Below are 22,856 nucleotides of genomic sequence, written 5' to 3'. Positions count from 1 at the left end.
GTATGTCCTTATGAAGCTGGATTGAAAAAACACAACTTACTTTTCTTCTTGTTATTTTGGCTAACCTACTGTTCTTCTTATTAGGCCTATTTCTTCTTATCATTATTCCATCGAATTTTCGGAACTTGCCTCCTCCTACAGCTACACATACAAAATCTTGGCCAATAGCTTCGGCTAGTATGGGATTGCATTGCTCGTGCTTTCTGTGTCAACACCCAAAACATCTTCAGATTTTCCTTTGTGCCAGATGTGTCCTTTTGCTGGATATCTTCCTTTGTGCTTGATGTCTGGACTTGCTCTGGATTAGAACGTCTGCTGAATTTCACCAATGTAAAGTGATGTCATAGAATGACAAATAATATTTAATACTGATTTTTTTTTTTGTCTTTGGGGGGAGTGGGTGCAGTGTGATATGGTAGTTGAGTCATGTCTTTAACATGATTAAAATGAAAATATTTCCTCTATTTTCTAACTCATAATTTTCCTTCTAATGTATATACAGTATGCCTACAAATGGTTGTAATGGTTACCAATACCACTAGCCCTTTTTTTTTCTTCTTGCGTAATACAAACAAATAATTTGTTGCATTTCTCGTGCCTGCAAGGAAGAGGTGGAATTTCCCAAACTAGCTCACCACCAATATTTACTGAACCAGGTGATTTTCCCCAAGTTACAACAGAAATGAAAATTTCTCCTATCCAGAGCAAAAAATGGAATTAGTAATAATTGAGACCTTGTGTTTGGTTTGTGATCAAAACTCTTTCAATCTACAGCTGTGTGTCCAATTTCTTCCATCTAAAATTTAGGTGTTGCATCTTAAGGTGAAACAGGTTGGTGAAAGGAGTCTGGAAACTGACTGTGCATTGATTTAATAACAGTGCTGGGATTGTTAAAGGAAAGACACATGTAGCAGCATTTCCTAGATGGACATATTTACGGTTAAACCAAATTTGACATCCTTTGATAACATGTCAATTTCTGATGCACACAACTAACCTCTGAAGTATACAATTAACAGTCATTTACAAACCAAAGGCACCTTATTAGTGTGACTAGCTATGGGGTGATTGTTTTAAATGATTTAAAAAAAAATGTTGAGCATGAGATCAGCTTCATGAAGGTATCAGAGCACATTGGAGGACGTTTTTTCTCACCAATTATTAAAATAAGAGAAGTTAAAATCAATTAGACACCGCTGGATCTGATGCTAATGATCTCCGAGAATTACACAAAGTTAATTATTAAAAAGCTGAAAAGTTCCAAAGTAGAGATAACAGGAATAGAAAGGTTTGCAAGGGACATGAAGCAATATTTACCGTATGCTAGTATTAAAACACTTGCATCGTATGTCAGAGCTCACATCTACAGTACTTGTTACCAGAAGGAAGAACAAGAACCCAAACAGTCATCACTGCTGTCTTGTAGAAAACTGAATTGAAAATGAAGTTTGTTTCCTTGGCGATTTTGTGGTCCTCAGCATCTGTGTCCTCCACTGCACCACTGCACAGCGTTCCGAGGTGAGATCAGTCAGAGTTAGAAACTAGAAGCCAACACATGCTCTAGCATGGAGTTTGTTTGACTTGTTAATTTTCATGTTAAAGGGAGAACAGAACTGAATTAATTACATACACTGCATTAGAAATGCAAAAGACAATAATGTGACACTACTGTCCCTGTCCTGAAGTGTTGTTACTCTATCTCACTGTCTTTGTCTGCGCTTTGACGCTTGTTTCAATACAGAGCAGCAGGCAGGAAGAGGTTGGTGATGAAGAACTGCAGATGGATGACGTCATGATTTTCTCAGCTGAGAAGAGTCAGATGGTAATGAATCAGTTTCAGCGGTTGGCAATCACAGTTAAGACAGTGATCTACACGGGGTTTTTTTTTCTTTTAAACTTATTGTACCGAATTCCACATACCTCAAAGTAAAATGCTGCTATGCTGTCGACCATCAAGATTGCTTCACATAACATGACAGGTAACAGAAAGAACCTCTCATTTCTTCTCTCATTCAGGAACAGTCGAACTTCAGGGCAAAGCGGAGCGGCCGATCGTGCAGATTCTGCTGCAAGAATGGACACTGTGGAATCTGCTGCTCTTTCTGAGGTGGCTGTGGCTTCTGTAGTAGCCAGAAGAAAGCATATCTTAGGATCTGAGTATTTACGAGGGAAGCCAACGTGTACTCTGCTGCATCATAAAATAAAAGCTCCACGTCTTGCAAGTGAAATGTAAACATTGTTTCATCTGGTTTGATGCCCACAAGTACCTACTCATCAAACGATGGTAAATCTGTTCTGGTTGACAAGTGTTATTTTCATCAAAATCTCAAAACGCATCTCTCTTAACGTCAATGACTGACCGAGGAGTCAGGGCTAGAAAGACCCCTGAACTGGAGGGGCGTCTGATTTTTATCATCTCTTTGTTGATAAATGTACTCAGCAAGGTGAAATACAACATACATGGGCCATCAAATGTACTTTTGGTGCTTATTTGTCATTCACATATTGTCCAATAAACGCAAAAGCTTAAAACTGAAAAAGATGTGGTTCAATATTCCTTGCTCTGATGAAGGGCTGCACGAGTGATAACTCAACCTACTGTGTACACGTAATATGTGAAACGGTTTAAAAATATCTACCGCTGAGGAAATGCTTTACCCTTTTAGATTGCCACAGACATTCAAACTTATACGCCAATCTTTTGAAGTGTGTGAAAACTGAAGGTCCAAGTCACTAACTACCCACAGCTGGACAGGGCTCATTACTGTGGATGTGTGCACATGGTAGCTTAACTGCAGAGCAGTCTCAGTGGGTAGATACAGGTGGATGATTCAAGGCCATCTCTCAACCACTGTAAAAATCACATTGTTATGTAATTTAACAAAGAAGTGCCACAGGAGGCATCAAAGGATGAGGGAAAACCCCAAAAGGTGCTCCTGAATATCAAGGGTCACAAAGTCACAAAAGGGGCCAGAAGATCGCTAGAAGAAGTACATTATTGTCAGTTAAATACACTGCTGTCATTTAAGTGGCAAAAGAGACCCCAAAAAAACCCTCAACCAGGGAAACACTCAACCAGGGAAAATACATGAAGTGCCGTCATTTTGAATGGGCAAAGCACAGGAAGTACATTGTCATTTAAATACCTGTCATTTAATGGCAAAAGAGACCCAAAACCCGACACTCCAGGGAAAATAATGAAGTCGTCATTTGAATGGGCAAAGCACAGGAACTGACTCGTTTCGGCACTAGCCGAATCATGACGCATCTCCTTATGCACCTTTGATCTCCTTTCTTTTATGGAAGTTCCCTCCGTTATATAAACAGTAGTGAACACACCTTGAGTCTAGGTCTTAACACTGACAGCCACTTGGAGAGGAGCATTCTTACAAATTAACCTCTGAGCAGGTATGGGTCTCGGTACGCACGTGGAGCTGTGGGGCTACTATAGTATGCAGCCTCTCAATCAGCAGGAGGCAAACACGGCTTCATCTAAGACGACTACACTGGGTGCATTTAGCTGACCATAACCTGATATTTCAAACAATAGGATTGTGTATTCCGCACTTTGAAACGGATCCTTCAGCACCCTCTGTCCTGACAAAAGAGACTCCTCTTTTATCAAACCTTCTCTGAAAAGCCTCTGAATATCTCTGTATTTCTGCGGGTCGTTTCATTCGCGTTCCCTCACTGGCTGTGGTACTGGCGTATTGAGATGAGTTTCTGTAGGGGCTTTGCGTTGGGGTCTGTACACTTTCCACGAGATCCTGAAAACCTGAAAAGCAGCCACATAACACATAATGTGTATCTGCAATAAACAAATGATTATTTATTTCTCACATGTGGCCATTCATCAGTGATCATTGCTCTCAGCTCAGCTGACTACACAGGTGGTAGACAATTTGAGCAAATGATTCTTGAAAGCAGATTTTCTTTTCATCCGTAATATAACAAGTATGAACCAATTTATAATGGCATATATTTGACAGCAATGACTCACAATGTATATAGCTACTTACTGTTGTTTTTATTGCTTTTGTTTCTTTATGTATGTCCTTATGAAGCTGGATTGAAAAAACAACTTACTTTTCTTCTTGTTATTGTGGCTAACCTACTGTTCTTCTTATTAGGCCTATTTCTTCTTATCATTATTCCATCGAATTTTCGGAACTTGCCTCCTCCTACAGCTACACATACAAATCTTGGCCAATAGCTTCAGCTAGTATGGGATTGCATTGCTCGTGCTTTCTTTGTCAACACCCAAAACATCTTCAGATTTTCCTTTGTGCCAGATGTGTCCTTTTGCTGGATATCTTCCTTTGTGCTTGATGTCTGGACTTGCTCTGGATTAGAGTATCTGCTGGATTTCACCAATGTAAAAGTGATGTCATAGAATAAAAAATAATATTTAATACTGATTTTTTTTTGTCTTTGGGGGGAGTGGGTGCGGTATGATTTGGTACTATAGTTGAGTCATGTCTTTAACATGATTAAAATGAAAATATTTCCTCTATTTTCTAACTCATAGTTTTCCTTCGAATTTATATACAGTATGCCTACAAATGGTTGTGATGGTTACCAATACCACTAGCCCTTTTTTTTTTCTTCTTGCGTAATACAAACAAACAATTTGTTGCATTTCTCGTGCCTGCAAGGAAGAGGTGGAATTTCCCAAACTAGCTCACCACCAATATTTACTGAACCAGGTGATTTTCCCCAAAGTTACAACAGAAATGAAAATTTCTCCTATCCAGAGCAAAAAATGGAATTAGTAATAATTGAGACCTTGTGTTTGGTTTGTGATCAAAACTCTTTCAATCTACAGCTGTGTGTCCAATTTCTTCCATCTAAAATTTAGGTGTTGCATCTTAAGGTGAAACAGGTTGGTGAAAGGAGTCTGGAAACTGACTGTGCATTGATTTAATAACAGTGCTGGACTGGGATTGTTAAAGGAAAGACACATGTAGCAGCATTTCCTAGATGGACATATTTACGGTTAAACCAAATTTGACATCCTTTGATAACATGTCAATTTCTGATGCACACAACTAACCTCTGAAGTATACAATTAACAGTCATTTACAAACCAAAGGCACCTTATTAGTGTGACTAGCTATGGGGTGATTGTTTTAAATGATTTAAAAAAAATGCTGAGCATGAGATCAGCTTCATGAAGGTATCAGAGCACATTGGAGGACGTTTTTTCTCACCAATTATTAAAATAAGAGAAGTTAAAATCAATTAGACACCGCTGGATCTGATGCTAATGATCTCCGAGAATTACACAAAGTTAATTATTAAAAAGCTGAAAAGTTCCAAAGTAGAGATAACAGGAATAGAAAGGTTTGCAAGGGACATGAAGCAATATTTACCGTATGCTAGTATTAAAACACTTGCATCGTATGTCAGAGCTCACATCTACAGTACTTGTTACCCGAAGGAAGAACAAGATCCCAAACAGTCATCACTGCTGTCTTGTAGAAAACTGAACTGAAAATGAAGTTTGTTTCCTTGGCAATTCTTGTGGTCCTCAGCATGTGTGTCCTCCACTGCACCACCGCACAGCGCTCCGAGGTGAGATCAGTCAGAGTTAGAAACTAGAAGCCAACACATGCTCTAGCATGGAGTTTTGTTTGACTTGTTAATTTTCATGTTAAAGGGAGAACAGAACTGAATTAATTACATACACTGCATTAGAAATGCAAAAGACAATAATGTGACACTACTGTCCCTGTCCTGAAGTGTTGTTACTCTATCTCACTGTCTTTGTCTGCGCTTTGACACTTGTTTCAATACAGAGCAGCAGGCAGGAAGAGGTTGGTGATGAAGAACTGCAGATGGATGACGTCATGATTTTCTCAGCTGAGAAGAGTCAGATGGTAATGAATCAGTTTCAGCGGTTGGCAATCACAGTTAAGACAGTGATCTACACGGGGTTTTTTTTTCTTTTAAACTTATTGTACCGAATTCCACATACCTCAAAGTAAAATGCTGCTATGCTGTCGACCATCAAGATTGCTTCACATAACATGACAGGTAACAGAAAGAACCTCTCATTTCTTCTCTCATTCAGGAACAGTCGAACTTCAGGGCAAAGCGGAGCGGCCGATCGTGCAGATTCTGCTGCAAGAATGGACACTGTGGAATCTGCTGCTCTTTCTGAGGTGGCTGTGGCTTCTGTAGTAGCCAGAAGAAAGCATATCTTAGGATCTGAGTATTTACGAGGGAAGCCAACGTGTACTCTGCTGCATCATAAAATAAAAGCTCCACGTCTTGCAACTGAAATGTAAACATTGTTTCATCTGGTTTGATGCCCACAAGTACCTACTCATCAAACGATGGTAAATCTGTTCTGGTTGACAAGTGTTATTTTCATCAAAATCTCAAAACGCATCTCTCTTAACGTCAATGACTGACCGAGGAGTCAGGGCTAGAAAGACCCCTGAACTGGAGGGGCGTCTGATTTTTATCATCTCTTTGTTGATAAATGTACTCAGCAAGGTGAAATACAACATACATGGGCCATCAAATGTACTTTTGGTGCTTATTTGTCATTCACATATTGTCCAATAAACGCAAAAGCTTAAAACTGAAAAAGATGTGGTTCAATATTCCTTGCTCTGATGAAGGGCTGCACGAGTATGATAACTCAACCTACTGTGTACACGTAATATGTGAAACGGTTTAAAAAATATCTACCGCTGAGGAAATGCTTTACCCTTTTAGATTGCCACAGACATTCAAACTTATACGCCAATCTTTTGAAGTGTGTGAAAACTGAAGGTCCAAGTCACTAACTACCCACAGCTGGACAGGGCTCATTACTGTGGATGTGTGCACATGGTAGCTTAACTGCAGAGCAGTCTCAGTGGGTAGATACAGGTGGATGATTCAAGGCCATCTCTCAACCACTGTAAAAATCACATTGTTATGTAATTTAACAAAGAAGTGCCACAGGAGCGCATGAAAGGATGAGGGAAAAACCCAAAGGTGCTCCTGAATATCAAGGGTCATAAAGTCACAAAAGGGGCCAGAAGATCGCTAGAAGAAGTACGTTATTGTCAGTTAAATACACTGCTGTCATTTAAGTGGCAAAAGAGACCCCAAAAAACGGGACACTCAACCAGGGAAAATACATGAAGTGCCGTCATTTGAATGGGCAAAGCACAGGAACTGACTCGTTTCGGCACTAGCCGAATCATGAGGCATCTCCTTATTGCAACCTTTGATCTCCTTTCTTTTATGGAAGTTCCCTCCATTATATAAACAGTAGTGACCACACCTTGAGTCTAGGTCTTAACACTGACAGCCCTTGGCGAGGAGCATTCTTACAAATTAACCTCTGAGCAGGTATGGGTATCGGTACGCACATAGAGCTGTGGGGGCTGCTATAGTATGCAGCCTCTCAATCAACCGGAGGCAAACATGGCTTCATCTAAGACGACTACACCGGGTGCATTTAGCTGACCATAACCTGATATTTCAAACAATAGGATTGTGTATTCCGCACTTTGAAACGGATCCTTCAGCACCGCTCTGTCCTGACAAAGAGACTCCTCTTTTATCAAACCTTCTCTGAAAAGCCTCTGAATATCTCTGTAGGTCGTTTCATTCGCATTACATTTACATTTATTCAGTTAGGCAGACGCTTTTATCCAAAGCGACGTACATAGGTTACAGTTCTTTACAATGTTATTCATTTATACAGCTGGATATTTACTGAGGCAATTGTGGGTAAAGTACCTTGCCCAAGGGTACAGCAGCAGTGTACCAGCGGGGATCGAACCAGCAAACCTTTCGGTTACGAGTCCTGCTCCTTAACCACTATGCTACACTGCCGCATTCCCTCACTTGCTGTGGTACTGGCGTATTGAGATGAGTTTCTGTAGGGGCTTTGCGTTGGGGTCTGTACACGTTCCACGAGATCCTGAAAACCTGAAAAGCAGCCACATAACACCTAATGTGTATCTGCAATAAACAAATGATTATTTATTTCTCACATGTGGCCAGTCATCAGTGATCATTGCTCTCAGCTCAGCTGACTAACCAGACAAGGGCAAATTTGAGCAAATGATTCTTGAAAGCAGATTTTCTTTTCATCCGTAATATAACAAGTATGCACCAACTCATAATGGCATATATTTGACAGCAATGACTCACAATGTATACAGCTTCTTACTGTTGTTTTTTATTGCTTTTCTTTCTTTATGTATGTCTCTATGAAGCTGGCTTGAAAAAACACAACTTACTTTTCTTCTTGTTATTGTGGCTTCCCTACTGTTCTTCTTATTAGGCCTATTTCTTCTTATCATTATTCCATCCAATTTTCTGAACTTGCCTCCTCCTACAGCTACACATACAAATCTTGGCCAATAGCTTCAGCTAGTATGGGATTGCATTGCTCGTGCTTTCTGTGTCAACACCCAAAACATCTTCAGATTTTCCTTTGTGCCAGATGTGTCCTTTTGCTGGATATCTTCCTTTGTGCTTGATGTCTGGGCTTGCTCTGGATTAGAGTATCTGCTGGATTTCACCAATGTAAAAGTGATGTCATAGAATAAAAAATAATATTTAATACTGATTTTTTTTTCTTTGGGGGGACTGGATGCGGTATGATTTGGTACTATAGCTGAGCCATGTCTTTAACATGATTAAAATGAAAATATTTCCTCTATTTTCTAACTCATAAATTTCCTTCTAATTTATATACAGTATGCCTAGAAATGGTTGTGATGGTTACCAATACCACTAGCCTTTTTTTTTTCTTCTTGCTTAATACAAACAAACAATTTGTTGCATTTCTCGTGCCTGCAAGGAAGAGGTGGAATTTCCCAAACTAGCTCACCACCAATATTTACTGAACCAGGTGATTTTCCCCAAAGTTACAGCAGAAATGAAAATTTCTCCTAACCACAAACACAACAAAAAAATGGAATTAGTAATAATTGAGACCTTGTGTTTGGTTTGTGATCAAAACTCTTTCAATCTACAGCTGTGTGTCCAATTTCTTCCATCTAAAATTTAGGTGTTGCATCTTAAGGTGAAACAGGTTGGTGAAAGGAGACCGGAAACTGACTGTGCATTGATTTAATAACAGTGCTGGACTGGGATTGTTAAAGGAAAAACACATGTAGCAGCACTTTCTAAATGGACATATTTACAGTTAAACCAAATTTGACATCCTTTGATAACATGGCAATTTCTGATACACACAACTAACCTCTGAAGTGTACAATTAACAGTCATTTACAAACCAAAGGCACCTTATTAGTGTGACTAGCTATGGGGTGATTGTTTTAAATGATTAAAAAAAAAATGTTGAGCATGAGATCAGCTTCATGAAGGTATCAGAGCACATTGGAGGACGTTTTCTCACCAATTATTAAAATAAGAGAAGTTAAAATCAATTAGACACCGCTGGATCTGATGCTAATGATCTCCGAGAATTACACAAAGTTAATTATTAAAGAGCTGAAAAGTTCCAAAGTAGAGATAACAGGAATGGAAAGGTTTGCAAGGGACATGAAGCAATATTTACCGTATGCTAGTATTAAAACACTTGCATCGTATGTCAGAGCTCACATCTACAGTACTTGTTACCAGAAGGAAGAACAAGAACCCAAACAGTCATCACTGCTGTCTTGTAGAAAACTGAATTGAAAATGAAGTTTGTTTCCTTGGCGATTTTTGTGGTCTTCAGCATCTGTGTTCTCCACTGCACCACTGCACAGCGTTCCGAGGTGAGATCAGTCAGAGTTAGAAACTAGCCAGAAGAAAGCATATCTTAGGATCTGAGTATTTACGAGGGAAGCCAACGTGTACTCTGCTGCATCATAAAATAAAAGCTCCACGTCTTGCAAGTGAAATGTAAACATTGTTTCATCTGGTTTGATGCCCACAAGTACCTACTCATCAAACGATGGTAAATCTGTTCTGGTTGACAAGTGTTATTTTCATCAAAATCTCAAAACGCATCTCTCTTAACGTCAATGACTGACCGAGGAGTCAGGGCTAGAAAGACCCCTGAACTGGAGGGGCGTCTGATTTTTATCATCTCTTTGTTGATAAATGTACTCAGCAAGGTGAAATACAACATACATGGGCCATCAAATGTACTTTTGGTGCTTATTTGTCATTCACATATTGTCCAATAAACGCAAAAGCTTAAAACTGAAAAAGATGTGGTTCAATATTCCTTGCTCTGATGAAGGGCTGCACGAGTATGATAACTCAACCTACTGTGTACACGTAATATGTGAAACGGTTTAAAAATATCTACCGCTGAGGAAATGCTTTACCCTTTTAGATTGCCACAGACATTCAAACTTATACGCCAATCTTTTGAAGTGTGTGAAAACTGAAGGTCCAAGTCACTAACTACCCACAGCTGGACAGGGCTCATTACTGTGGATGTGTGCACATGGTAGCTTCACTGCAGAGCAGTCTCAGTGGGTAGATACAGGTGGATGATTCAAGGCCATCTCTCAACCACTGTAAAAATCACATTGTTATGTAATTTAACAAAGAAGTGCCACAGGAGCACATCAAAGGATAGGGGAAAACCCCAAAAGGTGCTCCTGAATATCAAGGGTCACAAAGTCACAAAAGGGGCCAGAAGATCGCTAGAAGAAGTACATTATTGTCAGTTAAATACACTGCTGTCATTTAAGTGGCAAAAGAGACCCCAAAAACGGGACACTCAACCAGGGAAAATACATGAAGTGCCGTCATTTGAATGGGCAAAGCACAGGAACTGACTCGTTTCGGCACTAGCCGAATCATGAGGCATCTCCTTATGCAACCTTTGATCTCCTTTCTTTTATGGAAGTTCCCTCCGTTATATAAACAGTAGTGAACACACCTTGAGTCTAGGTCTTAACACTGACAGCCACTTGGAGAGGAGCATTCTTACAAATTAACCTCTGAGCAGGTATGGGTCTCGGTACGCACGTGGAGCTGTGGGGCTACTATAGTATGCAGCCTCTCAATCAGCAGGAGGCAAACACGGCTTCATCTAAGACGACTACACTGGGTGCATTTAGCTGACCATAACCTGATATTTCAAACAATAGGATTGTGTATTCCGCACTTTGAAACGGATCCTTCAGCACCCTCTGTCCTGACAAAAGAGACTCCTCTTTTATCAAACCTTCTCTGAAAAGCCTCTGAATATCTCTGTATTTCTGCGGGTCATTTCATTCGCGTTCCCTCACTGGCTGTGGTACTGGCGTATTGAGATGAGTTTCTGTAGGGGCTTTGCGTTGGGGTCTGTACACTTTCCACGAGATCCTGAAAACCTGAAAAGCAGCCACATAACACATAATGTGTATCTGCAATAAACAAATGATTATTTATTTCTCACATGTGGCCATTCATCAGTGATCATTGCTCTCAGCTCAGCTGACTACACAGGCGGTAGACAATTTGAGCAAATGATTCTTGAAAGCAGATTTTCTTTTCATCCGTAATATAACAAGTATGAACCAATTTATAATGGCATATATTTGACAGCAATGACTCACAATGTATATAGCTACTTACTGTTGTTTTTTATTGCTTTTGTTTCTTTATGTATGTCTCTATGAAGCTGGCTTGAAAAAACACAACTTACTTTTCTTCTTGTTATTGTGGCTTGAAAAGTCCAACCTACTGTTCTTCTTATTAGGCCTATTTCTTCTTATCATTATTCCATCCAATTTTCTGAACTTGCCTCCTCCTACAGCTACACATACAAATCTTGGCCAATAGCTTCAGCTAGTATGGGATTGCATTGCTCGTGCTTTCTGTGTCAACACCCAAAACATCTTCAGATTTTCCTTTGTGCCAGATGTGTCCTTTTGCTGGATATCTTTCTTTGTGCTTGATGTCTGGGCTTGCTCTGGATTAGAGTATCTGCTGGATTTCACCATTGTAAAAGTGATGTCATAGAATAAAAAATAATATTTAATACTGATTTTTTTTTTTTGTCTTTGGGGGGAGTGGGTGCAGTGTGATATGGTAGTTGAGTCATGTCTTTAACATGATTAAAATGAAAATATTTCCTCTATTTTCTAACTCATAATTTTCCTTCTAATGTATATACAGTATGCCTACAAATGGTTGTGATGGTTACCAATACCACTAGCCCTTTTTTTTTCTTCTTGCGTAATACAAACAAACAATTTGTTGCATTTCTCGTGCCTGCAAGGAAGAGGTGGAATTTCCCAAACTAGCTCACCACCAATATTTACTGAACCAGGTGATTTTCCCCAAAGTTACAACAGAAATGAAAATTTCTCCTATCCAGAGCAAAAAATGGAATTAGTAATAATTGAGACCTTGTGTTTGGTTTGTGATCAAAACTCTTTCAATCTACAGCTGTGTGTCCAATTTCTTCCATCTAAAATTTAGGTGTTGCATCTTAAGGTGAAACAGGTTGGTGAAAGGAGTCTGGAAACTGACTGTGCATTGATTTAATAACAGTGCTGGACTGGGATTGTTAAAGGAAAGACACATGTAGCAGCATTTCCTAGATAGACATATTTACGGTTAAACCAAATTTGACATCCTTTGATAACATGTCAATTTCTGATGCACACAACTAACCTCTGAAGTATACAATTAACAGTCATTTACAAACCAAAGGCACCTTATTAGTGTGACTAGCTATGGGGTGATTGTTTTAAATGATTTAAAAAAAAAATGTTGAGCATGAGATCAGCTTCATGAAGGTATCAGAGCACATTGGAGGACGTTTTTTCTCACCAATTATTAAAATAAGAGAAGTTAAAATCAATTAGACACCGCTGGATCTGATGCTAATGATCTCCGAGAATTACACAAAGTTAATTATTAAAAAGCTGAAAAGTTCCAAAGTAGAGATAACAGGAATAGAAAGGTTTGCAAGGGACATGAAGCAATATTTACCGTATGCTAGTATTAAAACACTTGCATCGTATGTCAGCGCTCACATCTACAGTACTTGTTACCAGAAGGAAGAACAAGAACCCAAACAGTCATCACTGCTGTCTTGTAGAAAACTGAATTGAAAATGAAGTTTGTTTCCTTGGCGATTTTTGTGGTCCTCAGCATCTGTGTCCTCCACTGCACCACTGCACAGCGTTCCGAGGTGAGATCAGTCAGAGTTAGAAACTAGAAGCCAACACATGCTCTAGCATGGAGTTTTGTTTGACTTGTTAATTTTCATGTTAAAGGGAGAACAGAACTGAATTAATTACATACACTGCATTAGAAATGCAAAAGACAATAATGTGACACTACTGTCCCTGTCCTGAAGTGTTGTTACTCTATCTCACTGTCTTTGTCTGCGCTTTGACGCTTGTTTCAATACAGAGCAGCAGGCAGGAAGAGGTTGGTGATGAAGAACTGCAGATGGATGACGTCATGATTTTCTCAGCTGAGAAGAGTCAGATGGTAATGAATCAGTTTCAGCGGTTGGCAATCACAGTTAAGACAGTGATCTACACGGGGTTTTTTTTCTTTTAAACTTATTGTACCGAATTCCACATACCTCAAAGTAAAATGCTGCTATGCTGTCGACCATCAAGATTGCTTCACATAACATGACAGGTAACAGAAAGAATCTCTCATTTCTTCTCTCATTCAGGAACAGTCGAACTTCAGGGCAAAGCGGAGCGGCCGATCGTGCAGATTCTGCTGCAAGAATGGACACTGTGGAATCTGCTGCTCTTTCTGAGGTGGCTGTGGCTTCTGTAGTAGCCAGAAGAAAGCATATCTTAGGATCTGAGTATTTACGAGGGAAGCCAACGTGTACTCTGCTGCATCATAAAATAAAAGCTCCACGTCTTGCAAGTGAAATGTAAACATTGTTTCATCTGGTTTGATGCCCACAAGTACCTACTCATCAAACGATGGTAAATCTGTTCTGGTTGACAAGTGTTATTTTCATCAAAATCTCAAAACGCATCTCTCTTAACGTCAATGACTGACCGAGGAGTCAGGGCTAGGAAGACCCCTGAACTGGAGGGGCGTCTGATTTTTATCTTCTCTTTGTTGATAAATGTACTCAGCAAGGTGAAATACAACATACATGGGCCATCAAATGTACTTTTGGTGCTTATTTGTCATTCACATATTGTCAAATAAACGCAAAAGCTTAAAACTGAAAAAGATGTGGTTCAATATTCCTTGCTCTGATGAGGGGCTGCACAAGTATTACTCAACCTACTGTGTACACGTAATATGTGAAACGGTTTAAAAATATCTACCGCTGAGGAAATGCTTTACCCTTTTAGATTGCCACAGACATTCAAACTTATACGTCAATCTTTTGAAGTGTGTGAAAACTGAAGGTCCAAGTCACTAACTACCCACAGCTGGACAGGGCTCATTACTGTGGATGTGTGCACATGGTAGCTTAACTGCAGAGCAGTCTCAGTGGGTAAATACAGGTGGATGATTCAAGGCCATCTCTCAACCACTGTAAAAATCACATTGTTATGTAATTTAACAAAGAAGTGCCACAGGAGTGCATCAAAGGATGAGGGAAAACCCCAAAAGGTGCTCCTGAATATCAAGGGTCACAAAGTCAAAAAAGAGGGACCAGAAGATCGCTAGAAGAAGTACATTATTGTCATTTAAATACACTGCTGTCATTTAATTGGCAAAAGAGACCCCAAAAAGGAAAACCCTCAACCAGGGAAAATACATGAAGTACCGTCATTTTAATGGGCAAAGCACAGGAAGTGACTCGTTTCGGTTATAGCTGAATCATGAGGCATCTCCTTATGCAACCTTTGATCTCCTTTCTTTTATGGAAGTTCCCTCCGTTATATATATAAACAGTGGTCAATACACCTTGAGTCTAGGTCTTACCACTGACAGCCACTTGGAGAGGAGCATTCTTACAAATTAACCTCTGAGCAGGTATGGGTCTCGGTACGCACGTAGAGCTGTGGGGCTGCTATAGTATGCAGCCTCTCAATCAACCGGAGGCAAACATGGCTTCATCTAAGACAACTACACCGGGTGCATTTAGCTGACCATAACCTGATATTTCAAACAATAGGATTGTGTATTCCGCACTTTGAAACGGATCCTTCAGCACCCTCTGTCCTGACAAAAGAGACTCCTCTTTTATCAAACCTTCTCTGAAAAGCCTCTGAATATCTCTGTATTTCTGCGGGTCGTTTCATTCGCATTGTCTCACTTGCTGTGGTACTGGCGTATTGAGATGAGTTTCTGTAGGGGTTTTGCGTTGGGGTCTGTGCACTTTCCACGAGATCCTGAAAACCTGAAAAGCAGCCACATAACACATAATGTGTATCTGCAATAAACAAATGATTATTTATTTCTCACATGTGGCCAGTCATCAGTGATCATTGCTCTCAGCTCAGCTGACTAACCAGACAAGGGCAAATTTGAGCAAATGATTCTTGAAAGCAGATTTTATTTTCATCCGTAACAAGTATGAACCAATTTATAATCGCATATATTTGATAGCAGTGACTCAGAATGTATATAGCTACTTACTGTTGTTTTTTATTGCTTTTGTTTCTTTATGTATGTCCTTATGAAGCTGGATTGAAAAAACACAACTTACTTTTCTTCTTGTTATTTTGGCTAACCTACTGTTCTTCTTATTAGGCCTATTTCTTCTTATCATTATTCCATCGAATTTTCGGAACTTGCCTCCTCCTACAGCTACACATACAAATCTTGGCCAATAGCTTCGGCTAGTATGGGATTGCATTGCTCGTGCTTTCTGTGTCAACACCCAAAACATCTTCAGATTTTCCTTTGTGCCAGATGTGTCCTTTTGCTGGATATCTTCCTTTGTGCTTGATGTCTGGACTTGCTCTGGATTAGAACGTCTGCTGAATTTCACCAATGTAAAAGTGATGTCATAGAATGACAAATAATATTTAATACTGATTTTTTTTTTTGTCTTTGGGGGGAGTGGGTGCAGTGTGATATGGTAGTTGAGTCATGTCTTTAACATGATTAAAATGAAAATATTTCCTCTATTTTCTAACTCATAATTTTCCTTCTAATGTATATACAGTATGCCTACAAATGGTTGTAATGGTTACCAATACCACTAGCCCTTTTTTTTTCTTCTTGCGTAATACAAACAAATAATTTGTTGCATTTCTCGTGCCTGCAAGGAAGAGGTGGAATTTCCCAAACTAGCTCACCACCAATATTTACTGAACCAGGTGATTTTCCCCAAAGTTACAACAGAAATGAAAATTTCTCCTATCCAGAGCAAAAAATGGAATTAGTAATAATTGAGACCTTGTGTTTGGTTTGTGATCAAAACTCTTTCAATCTACAGCTGTGTGTCCAATTTCTTCCATCTAAAATTTAGGTGTTGCATCTTAAGGTGAAACAGGTTGGTGAAAGGAGTCTGGAAACTGACTGTGCATTGATTTAATAACAGTGCTGGACTGGGATTGTTAAAGGAAAGACACATGTAGCAGCATTTCCTAGATGGACATATTTACGGTTAAACCAAATTTGACATCCTTTGATAACATGTCAATTTCTGATGCACACAACTAACCTCTGAAGTATACAATTAACAGTCATTTACAAACCAAAGGCACCTTATTAGTGTGACTAGCTATGGGGTGATTGTTTTAAATGATTTAAAAAAAAAATGTTGAGCATGAGATCAGCTTCATGAAGGTATCAGAGCACATTGGAGGACGTTTTTTCTCACCAATTATTAAAATAAGAGAAGTTAAAATCAATTAGACACCGCTGGATTTGATGCTAATGATCTCCGAGAATTACACAAAGTTAATTATTAAAAAGCTGAAAAGTTCCAAAGTAGAGATAACAGGAATAGAAAGGTTTGCAAGGGACATGAAGCAATATTTACCGTATGCTAGTATTAAAACACTTGCATCGTATGTCAGAGCTCACATCTACAGTACTTGTTACCAGAAGGAAGAACAAGAACCCAAACAGTCATCACTGCTATCTTGTAAAAAACTGAATTGAAAATGAAGTTTGTTTCCTTGGCGACTTTTGTGGTCCTCAGTATCTGTGTCCTCCACTGCACCACTGCACAGCGTTCCGAGGTGAGATCAGTCAGAGTTAGAAACTAGAAGCCAACACATGCTCTAGCATGGAGTTTTGTTTGACTTGTTAATTTTCATGTTAAAGGGAGAACAGAACTGAATTAATTACATACACTGCATTAGAAATGCAAAAGACAATAATGTGACACTACTGTCCCTGTCCTGAAGTGTTGTTACTCTATCTCACTGTCTTTGTCTGCGCTTTGACGCTTGTTTCAATACAGAGCAGCAGGCAGGAAGAGGTTGGTGATGAAGAACTGCAGATGGATGACGTCATGATTTTCTCAGCTGAGAAGAGTCAGATGGTAATGAATCAGTTTCAGCGGTTGGCAATCACAGTTAAGACAGTGATCTACACGGGGTTTTTTTTCTTTTAAACTTATTGTACCGAATTCCACATACCTCAAAGTAAAATGCTGCTATGCTGTCGACCATCAAGATTGCTTCACATAACATGACAGGTAACAGAAAGAATCTCTCATTTCTTCTCTCATTCAGGAACAGTCGAACTTCAGGGCAAAGCGGAGCGGCCGATCGTGCAGATTCTGCTGCAAGAATGGACACTGTGGAATCTGCTGCTCTTTCTGAGGTGGCTGTGGCTTCTGTAGTAGCCAGAAGAAAGCATATCTTAGGATCTGAGTATTTACGAGGGAAGCCAACGTGTACTCTGCTGCATCATAAAATAAAAGCTCCACGTCTTGCAAGTGAAATGTAAACATTGTTTCATCTGGTTTGATGCCCACAAGTACCTACTCATCAAACGATGGTAAATCTGTTCTGGTTGACAAGTGTTATTTTCATCAAAATCTCAAAACGCATCTCTCTTAACGTCAATGACTGACCGAGGAGTCAGGGCTAGGAAGACCCCTGAACTGGAGGGGCGTCTGATTTTTATCTTCTCTTTGTTGATAAATGTACTCAGCAAGGTGAAATACAACATACATGGGCCATCAAATGTACTTTTGGTGCTTATTTGTCATTCACATATTGTCAAATAAACGCAAAAGCTTAAAACTGAAAAAGATGTGGTTCAATATTCCTTGCTCTGATGAGGGGCTGCACAAGTATTACTCAACCTACTGTGTACACGTAATATGTGAAACGGTTTAAAAATATCTACCGCTGAGGAAATGCTTTACCCTTTTAGATTGCCACAGACATTCAAACTTATACGTCAATCTTTTGAAGTGTGTGAAAACTGAAGGTCCAAGTCACTAACTACCCACAGCTGGACAGGGCTCATTACTGTGGATGTGTGCACATGGTAGCTTAACTGCAGAGCAGTCTCAGTGGGTAAATACAGGTGGATGATTCAAGGCCATCTCTCAACCACTGTAAAAATCACATCGTTATGTAATTTAACAAAGAAGTGCCACAGGAGTGCATCAAAGGATGAGGGAAAACCCCAAAAGGTGCTCCTGAATATCAAGGGTCACAAAGTCAAAAAAGAGGGACCAGAAGATCGCTAGAAGAAGTACATTATTGTCATTTAAATACACTGCTGTCATTTAATTGGCAAAAGAGACCCCAAAAAGGAAAACCCTCAACCAGGGAAAATACATGAAGTACCGTCATTTTAATGGGCAAAGCACAGGAAGTGACTCGTTTCGGTTATAGCTGAATCATGAGGCATCTCCTTATGCAACCTTTGATCTCCTTTCTTTTATGGAAGTTCCCTCCGTTATATATATAAACAGTGGTCAATACACCTTGAGTCTAGGTCTTACCACTGACAGCCACTTGGAGAGGAGCATTCTTACAAATTAACCTCTGAGCAGGTATGGGTCTCGGTACGCACGTAGAGCTGTGGGGCTGCTATAGTATGCAGCCTCTCAATCAACCGGAGGCAAACATGGCTTCATCTAAGACAACTACACCGGGTGCATTTAGCTGACCATAACCTGATATTTCAAACAATAGGATTGTGTATTCCGCACTTTGAAACGGATCCTTCAGCACCCTCTGTCCTGACAAAAGAGACTCCTCTTTTATCAAACCTTCTCTGAAAAGCCTCTGAATATCTCTGTATTTCTGCGGGTCGTTTCATTCGCATTGTCTCACTTGCTGTGGTACTGGCGTATTGAGATGAGTTTCTGTAGGGGTTTTGCGTTGGGGTCTGTGCACTTTCCACGAGATCCTGAAAACCTGAAAAGCAGCCACATAACACATAATGTGTATCTGCAATAAACAAATGATTATTTATTTCTCACATGTGGCCAGTCATCAGTGATCATTGCTCTCAGCTCAGCTGACTAACCAGACAAGGGCAAATTTGAGCAAATGATTCTTGAAAGCAGATTTTATTTTCATCCGTAACAAGTATGAACCAATTTATAATCGCATATATTTGATAGCAGTGACTCAGAATGTATATAGCTACTTACTGTTGTTTTTTATTGCTTTTGTTTCTTTATGTATGTCCTTATGAAGCTGGATTGAAAAAACACAACTTACTTTTCTTCTTGTTATTTTGGCTAACCTACTGTTCTTCTTATTAGGCCTATTTCTTCTTATCATTATTCCATCGAATTTTCGGAACTTGCCTCCTCCTACAGCTACACATACAAATCTTGGCCAATAGCTTCGGCTAGTATGGGATTGCATTGCTCGTGCTTTCTGTGTCAACACCCAAAACATCTTCAGATTTTCCTTTGTGCCAGATGTGTCCTTTTGCTGGATATCTTCCTTTGTGCTTGATGTCTGGACTTGCTCTGGATTAGAACGTCTGCTGAATTTCACCAATGTAAAAGTGATGTCATAGAATGACAAATAATATTTAATACTGATTTTTTTTTTTGTCTTTGGGGGGAGTGGGTGCAGTGTGATATGGTAGTTGAGTCATGTCTTTAACATGATTAAAATGAAAATATTTCCTCTATTTTCTAACTCATAATTTTCCTTCTAATGTATATACAGTATGCCTACAAATGGTTGTAATGGTTACCAATACCACTAGCCCTTTTTTTTTCTTCTTGCGTAATACAAACAAATAATTTGTTGCATTTCTCGTGCCTGCAAGGAAGAGGTGGAATTTCCCAAACTAGCTCACCACCAATATTTACTGAACCAGGTGATTTTCCCCAAAGTTACAACAGAAATGAAAATTTCTCCTATCCAGAGCAAAAAATGGAATTAGTAATAATTGAGACCTTGTGTTTGGTTTGTGATCAAAACTCTTTCAATCTACAGCTGTGTGTCCAATTTCTTCCATCTAAAATTTAGGTGTTGCATCTTAAGGTGAAACAGGTTGGTGAAAGGAGTCTGGAAACTGACTGTGCATTGATTTAATAACAGTGCTGGACTGGGATTGTTAAAGGAAAGACACATGTAGCAGCATTTCCTAGATGGACATATTTACGGTTAAACCAAATTTGACATCCTTTGATAACATGTCAATTTCTGATGCACACAACTAACCTCTGAAGTATACAATTAACAGTCATTTACAAACCAAAGGCACCTTATTAGTGTGACTAGCTATGGGGTGATTGTTTTAAATGATTTAAAAAAAAAATGTTGAGCATGAGATCAGCTTCATGAAGGTATCAGAGCACATTGGAGGACGTTTTTTCTCACCAATTATTAAAATAAGAGAAGTTAAAATCAATTAGACACCGCTGGATTTGATGCTAATGATCTCCGAGAATTACACAAAGTTAATTATTAAAAAGCTGAAAAGTTCCAAAGTAGAGATAACAGGAATAGAAAGGTTTGCAAGGGACATGAAGCAATATTTACCGTATGCTAGTATTAAAACACTTGCATCGTATGTCAGAGCTCACATCTACAGTACTTGTTACCAGAAGGAAGAACAAGAACCCAAACAGTCATCACTGCTATCTTGTAAAAAACTGAATTGAAAATGAAGTTTGTTTCCTTGGCGACTTTTGTGGTCCTCAGTATCTGTGTCCTCCACTGCACCACTGCACAGCGTTCCGAGGTGAGATCAGTCAGAGTTAGAAACTAGAAGCCAACACATGCTCTAGCATGGAGTTTTGTTTGACTTGTTAATTTTCATGTTAAAGGGAGAACAGAACTGAATTAATTACATACACTGCATTAGAAATGCAAAAGACAATAATGTGACACTACTGTCCCTGTCCTGAAGTGTTGTTACTCTATCTCACTGTCTTTGTCTGCGCTTTGACGCTTGTTTCAATACAGAGCAGCAGGCAGGAAGAGGTTGGTGATGAAGAACTGCAGATGGATGACGTCATGATTTTCTCAGCTGAGAAGAGTCAGATGGTAATGAATCAGTTTCAGCGGTTGGCAATCACAGTTAAGACAGTGATCTACACGGGGTTTTTTCATTTAACCTTATTGTACCGAATTCCACATACCTCAAAGTAAAGTGCTGCTATGCTGTCGACCATCAAGATTGCTTCACATAACATGACAGGTAACAGAAAGAATCTCTCATTTCTTCTCTCATTCAGGAACAGTCGAACTTCAGGGCAAAGCGGAGCGGCCGATCGTGCAGATTCTGCTGCAAGAATGGACACTGTGGAATCTGCTGCTCTTTCTGAGGTGGCTGTGGCTTCTGTAGTAGCCAGAAGAAAGCATATCTTAGGATCTGAGTATTTACGAGGGAAGCCGACGTGCACTCTGCTGCATCATAAAATAAAAGCTCCACGTCTTGCAAGTGAAATGTAAACATTGTTTCATCTGGTTTGATGCCCACAAGTACCTACTCATTAAACGATGGTAAATCTGTTCTGGTTGACAAGTGTTATTTTCATCAAAATCTCAAAACGCATCTCTCTTAACGTCAATGACTGACCGAGGAGTCAGGGCTAGAAAGACCCCTGAACTGGAGGGGCGTCTGATTTTTATCATCTCTTTGTTGATAAATGTACTCAGCAAGGTGAAATACAACATACATGGGCCATCAAATGTACTTTTGGTGCTTATTTGTCATTCACATATTGTCAAATAAACGCAAAAGCTTAAAACTGAAAAAGATGTGGTTCAATATTCCTTGCTCTGATGAAGGGCTGCACGAGTATGGTAACTCAACCTACTGTGTACACGTAATATGTGAAACGGTTTAAAAATATCTTCCGCTGAGGAAATGCTTTACCCTTTTAGATTGCCACAGACATTCAACTTATACGCCAATCTTTTGAAGTGTGTGAAAACTGAAGGTCCAAGTCACTAACTATCCACAGCTGGACAGGGCTCATTACTGTGGATGTGTGCACATGGTAGCTTAACTGCAGAGCAGTCTCAGTGGGTAGATACAGGTGGATGATTCAAGGCCATCTCTCAACCACTGTAAAAATCACATTGTTATGTAATTTAACAAAGAAGTGCCACAGGAGCGCATCAAAGGATGAGGGAAAACCCCAAAAGGTGCTCCTGAATATCAAGGGTCATAAAGTCACAAAAGGGGCCAGAAGATCGCTAGAAGAAGTACATTATTGTCAGTTAAATACACTGCTGTCATTTAATTGGCAAAAGAGACCCCAAAAAGGGACACTCAACCAGGGAAAATACATGAAGTGCCATCATTTGAATGGGCAAAGCACAGGAAACAACAACAAAACAATTTGTTGCATTTCTCATGCTTGCAAGGAAGAGGTGGAATTTCCCAAACTAGCTCACCACCAATATTTACTGAACCAGGTGATTTTCCCCAAAGGCACAGCAGCAATGAAAATTTCTCCTAACCAGAGCAAAAAATGGAATTAGTAATAATTGAGACCTTGTGTTTGGTTTGTGATCAAAACTCTTTCAATCTACAGCTGTGTGTCCAATTTCTGGAATTAGTACTAATTAGGGGCCAAGCATCGAAGGTGCAAGGCACCT

General features: G+C 39.5%; 2 protein-coding genes and 3 long non-coding RNA genes across 6 annotated transcripts; all 5 read left to right on the top strand.

Annotated features, from left to right (window-relative positions):
• The first annotated feature begins 1,374 nt into the window (after window positions 1-1,374).
• LOC118772891 lies at window positions 1,375-2,514 on the top strand. Its single transcript, XR_005004716.1, has 3 exons — window positions 1,375-1,518; window positions 1,742-1,822; window positions 2,017-2,514. It is a non-coding gene; the product is annotated as an uncharacterized LOC118772891 (long non-coding RNA).
• Window positions 2,515-5,412: 2,898 nt separating this feature from the next.
• On the top strand, window positions 5,413-6,571 carry LOC118772862 (hepcidin-1-like). Its single transcript, XM_036521504.1, has 3 exons — window positions 5,413-5,574; window positions 5,799-5,879; window positions 6,074-6,571. The coding sequence occupies exons 1-3, from the start codon at window positions 5,497-5,499 to the stop codon at window positions 6,161-6,163; spliced, it is 249 nt and encodes an 82-aa protein (XP_036377397.1). The 5' UTR covers window positions 5,413-5,496; the 3' UTR covers window positions 6,164-6,571.
• Window positions 6,572-9,710: 3,139 nt separating this feature from the next.
• On the top strand, window positions 9,711-14,052 carry LOC118772851 (hepcidin-1-like). Of its 2 annotated transcripts, none has more exons than XR_005004712.1 (3): window positions 9,711-9,740; window positions 13,333-13,413; window positions 13,607-14,052. XR_005004712.1 is itself a non-coding variant. In XM_036521488.1 (3 exons), exons 1-3 carry the CDS (start codon window positions 13,031-13,033, stop codon window positions 13,694-13,696), a joined length of 249 nt encoding a protein of 82 aa, XP_036377381.1. In that variant the 5' UTR covers window positions 12,964-13,030; the 3' UTR covers window positions 13,697-14,052. The 2 variants fall into 2 exon arrangements, 1 of the variants encoding a protein (XP_036377381.1); XM_036521488.1 differs by lacking the exon at window positions 9,711-9,740 and adding an exon at window positions 12,964-13,108.
• Window positions 14,053-16,905: 2,853 nt separating this feature from the next.
• LOC118770648 lies at window positions 16,906-17,992 on the top strand. The gene is made up of 3 exons (XR_005004563.1): window positions 16,906-17,048; window positions 17,273-17,353; window positions 17,547-17,992. It is a non-coding gene; the product is annotated as an uncharacterized LOC118770648 (long non-coding RNA).
• Window positions 17,993-20,845: 2,853 nt separating this feature from the next.
• LOC118771789 lies at window positions 20,846-21,929 on the top strand. The gene is made up of 3 exons (XR_005004625.1): window positions 20,846-20,988; window positions 21,213-21,293; window positions 21,485-21,929. It is a non-coding gene; the product is annotated as an uncharacterized LOC118771789 (long non-coding RNA).
• Window positions 21,930-22,856: the final 927 nt, after the last annotated feature.

This window comes from Megalops cyprinoides, chromosome 1, assembly GCF_013368585.1.
Source record: "Megalops cyprinoides isolate fMegCyp1 chromosome 1, fMegCyp1.pri, whole genome shotgun sequence".
NCBI lineage: Eukaryota > Metazoa > Chordata > Actinopteri > Elopiformes > Megalopidae > Megalops > Megalops cyprinoides.
This window is presented reverse-complemented; position numbering and strand designations above follow the sequence as displayed.

Excerpts from the sequence above, each read along its gene's own strand:
- LOC118772862 (XM_036521504.1), top strand. The coding sequence starts at position 5,497 with ATGAAGTTTGTTTCCTTGGCAATTCTTGTGGTCCTCAGCATGTGTGTC. Across the intron at positions 5,575-5,798 it reads CCACCGCACAGCGCTCCGAG|AGCAGCAGGCAGGAAGAGGT; the intron begins GTGAGATCAGTC and ends GTTTCAATACAG. Across the intron at positions 5,880-6,073 it reads CAGCTGAGAAGAGTCAGATG|GAACAGTCGAACTTCAGGGC; the intron begins GTAATGAATCAG and ends TCTCTCATTCAG.
- LOC118772851 (XM_036521488.1), top strand. The coding sequence starts at position 13,031 with ATGAAGTTTGTTTCCTTGGCGATTTTTGTGGTCCTCAGCATCTGTGTC. Across the intron at positions 13,109-13,332 it reads CCACTGCACAGCGTTCCGAG|AGCAGCAGGCAGGAAGAGGT; the intron begins GTGAGATCAGTC and ends GTTTCAATACAG. Across the intron at positions 13,414-13,606 it reads CAGCTGAGAAGAGTCAGATG|GAACAGTCGAACTTCAGGGC; the intron begins GTAATGAATCAG and ends TCTCTCATTCAG.